This window comes from Gracilinanus agilis, chromosome 5 (genome assembly GCF_016433145.1).
Source record: "Gracilinanus agilis isolate LMUSP501 chromosome 5, AgileGrace, whole genome shotgun sequence".
Lineage (NCBI taxonomy): Eukaryota > Metazoa > Chordata > Mammalia > Didelphimorphia > Didelphidae > Gracilinanus > Gracilinanus agilis.
The window spans coordinates 287,829,746-287,833,238 of record NC_058134.1 but is presented as its reverse complement, the minus strand read 5'-3'; the positions used below and the strand labels follow the sequence as shown (position 1 = coordinate 287,833,238).

At 48.6% G+C, this 3,493-nt stretch overlaps 1 protein-coding gene across 1 annotated transcript; it reads left to right on the top strand.

Annotated features, from left to right (window-relative positions):
* The first annotated feature begins 239 nt into the window (after positions 1 to 239).
* MFSD5 (major facilitator superfamily domain containing 5) lies at positions 240 to 1,920 on the top strand. The gene has a single exon (XM_044678242.1). It carries the CDS (start codon positions 335 to 337, stop codon positions 1,685 to 1,687), a length of 1,353 nt encoding a protein of 450 aa, XP_044534177.1. The 5' UTR covers positions 240 to 334; the 3' UTR covers positions 1,688 to 1,920.
* Positions 1,921 to 3,493: the final 1,573 nt, after the last annotated feature.

Below are 3,493 nucleotides of genomic sequence, written 5' to 3'. Positions count from 1 at the left end.
TGGGAGAGGGTTTGCATTCAGGATTGGGGTGGGGGGATACCAGAGGAGACAGAGCTGCCTCGGGAGAGGGGTTGCAGTGGGGGTGTCCCGGTGGGGCTCCCTGGGTCTCCAGAAGCCCCAGAACCCCCTCCCCAGCAGTCTCCGGAGACAAGACTCCTACCTGACTGGTCCCTCCGGTTGGGGCTCGGGGACCTACGGGGAGGCTTGTCAGGAGAGGGCGTGGAGCCGTTTCCTGGCTGCCTACCCACCCAGGCCCTTGGCAGTGCCAGCTGGGCTCTGGGTGTGACCCCAGCCCCTCTTCTCTGTCTTCCCTAGGTCAGCCCGGGGGCCCGCCATGCTGGTGCCGGCCTACCTCGCCTTCGCCCTGCTCCTGGCTGCCTGCCTGGGGCTGGAGCTGTCGGGATGCAGGGCCAAACCTATGAGCAGGGCCTGCTGTAACCCTTCTTTCCTTAGATTTCAACTTGACTTCTACCAGGTCTACTTCCTGGCCCTGGCAGCAGACTGGCTGCAGGCTCCGTACCTCTATAAGCTCTACCAGCATTATCACTTCTTGGAGGGCCAGATTGCCATCCTTTATGTCTGTGGCCTGGCCTCCACTGTTCTCTTTGGCCTTGTGGCCTCCTCCCTGGTGGACTGGCTGGGCAGAAAGAAATCCTGTGTCCTCTTCTCCCTCACTTACTCCCTTTGCTGCATGACCAAGCTCTCCCAGGACTACTTCATACTCCTTGTGGGCCGGGCTCTAGGTGGGCTGTCCACAGCCCTGCTCTTTTCAGCTTTTGAGTCGTGGTATATCCATGAACATGTTGCACGTCATGATTTCCCACCCGAGTGGATCCCTGCCACCTTTGCCCGGGCTGCTTTTTGGAACCATGTACTGGCCGTAGCAGCTGGTGTAGCAGCTGAGATTGTAGCCAGCTGGCTAGGGCTTGGACCTGTGGCTCCTTTTGTGGCTGCCATCCCTCTCCTAGCTCTGGCTGGCATCTTGGCCCTGTGTAACTGGGGAGAAAATTATGACCGGCAGCGAGCATTCTTGAGGACCTGCGGAGGGGGTCTTCGTTGCCTTCTATCAGACCGACGGGTGCTGCTGCTTGGTACCATTCAAGCTCTATTTGAAAGTGTTGTGTTCATCTTTATCTTCCTCTGGACACCTGTTCTAGATCCCCATGGAGCACCACTAGGTATCGTCTTCTCCAGTTTTATGGCAGCCAGCCTGTTGGGCTCTTCCCTGTATCGAATAGCAACCTCCAAGAGGTACCACCTTCAACCCATGCACTTGTTATCTCTTGCTGTCCTCATCGTTGTTTTTTCCCTCTTCATGTTGACTTTCTCCACTAGTCCAGGCCAGGAGAGCCCAGTGGAGTCATTTGTTGCCTTCCTGCTCATAGAGCTGGCCTGTGGTTTGTACTTTCCCAGTATGAGCTTCCTACGAAGAAAAGTAATCCCTGAGATGGAACAGGCTGGAGTGCTTAACTGGTTCCGAGTCCCCTTGCACCTGCTAGCCTGCTTGGGACTCCTTGTTCTCCATGACAGTGATCGAAAAACAGGTACTCGGAACATGTTTAGCATCTGCTCAGCTGTCATGGTCATGGCTCTACTTGCTGTAGTGGGGCTCTTCACTGTTGTGAGACATGATGCTGAGTTGAGGGTGCCACCACCTGCTGGGGAGCCCTATGCCCCAGAACTCTGACCTAGACCTAGGACAGCCTGAACTCTTGAATCCCACCCCCAGTGGGTGTACATATCTCCCTTTCCCCCCTGGATTGCCATCTTTTCCTCCACACTGGTTGACTTGGGACTACGTTCCCTGCCATTTGCTCTGGGCAGAGGGGAAGAAAGGGATGAAATGGACTTGAAAAGAGGTGGCTGAAGAGGGCCTCTGTGTTACTTCTCATCAAGACAAAAAACCCGTTTTAAAATAAACTCTTTGAGCTTAATGTTGATTTGATTTTTCTTACTTCCCCCTTTAGTTGCTCCAACCCTAAAAGTGATTGGTAAGTATGGATTTTCTTGTAAGAAGCCTGGCTATTGTTAGACTTAATCCAAGGGGAGAGGTAGATGTCAGTTGAGGTCCTGAAGGGGAGAAGAAAACACTGTTTAATGATCAGAAAGGAACAAATCATTGAAGTCTCTAATCAGTCAGCTTGAAGTTAATCATTTCCTCAACTGTCAAGTCTATCCCAGGCCCTGTCACCAAAGTTAGAGGAACAAGGCAGTCTAGATAAATTCCCAGGATGCCAGACCACTGACTAAGTGATGTTTCTCAGGGACTTGAGCTCTGTTGGGTTGTTCTCAGTATGGAAAATCAATCAGTATTTATTAAATACCCCCTATGTGCCAGACGTTGTCTTAAACATATGAGAGCTGAAAAGACAAAAGTGAAACAAAGTCTGTTTATAAAGCACATACAAATTGAATACAAGGTAGTTTTGGAAGGGAGGGCACTGGGAGGAGGATCAGGAAAGGCTGCCTGTAGAAGGTGGTATTAGAGCTGACTTGAAGGAAATGATGAATTCCAAGAGACAGGGGAGAAGAGGGAGAGTATTTTAGGGAAGAGGGATAGCTTAGTACAAAGAACGGCACAGAATTAAAAGCTAGAGTGTCCTGAATAAAGAACCCTGGATAGGCAAGTATGATCAAACTGTAGTCCTCGTAGAAGAGAATAATGTGTAAGGAGACTGGAATGGTAGGAAGGAGTCCAGTTGTAAAGTGGTACTCCCACTGTCACACACAGTTTCTATTTTATCCTAGCGATAACAGGGACCCATTGAAGTTTGTTGAGTAGGAGAAAGGTGTGACAGGCCTTCAATTTAGGAAAATCAGTTTTTTAGTCGTGTGGAGAATGGATTGAAGTAGAAGATTTGAGGCAGAGAGACCAATCCGGAGTCTAATACAATAGTACAGGTGAAAAGTGACAAATGCAAATTCAAATAGCTGAAGTTTGATTTCACTGGATAGATTGGCAAATGTGATAAAAATGGACAGTGGATGGTAAAGTAGCTATGGGAACTATGAACTAGAAAAGAAATACAAGGAATATACTGGAGGAGAGGACAGTCCCTGATCTTAAAGGCTACCCAGATCAAGAAAGATAAGATTTGAGAAGAGGCCATTTAGATTTGCCAATTAAGAGATCTTTAGTAATTGGAGAGAGCATTTTCAGGTCAGTGAAGATGGATTACAGAGGCTTTAGAAGAGAGAATGGAGAGGAAGTGGGGCAACTGTTTTACCCGGAGGATGCTGTCACAAACTGCCCTCTGAGGTGAAACTCACTGTCCCCTTCCACATCTAGGAATAGCCCCTCCTTCCTTTTGACTACTGACCTCCCAAATTTCCTTAAAGTCCCAGCTAAAATCCCATCTTCTATAAGAAGCTTTCTGAAACCTCTGTTAATTCCAGTGCTTTCCTCCTTTTAATTATTTCCTATTTATCCTGCATATAGCTTGCTTTGTATATATTTGTTTACATGTAGTCTCCTTCATTAGTTTATAAGCTC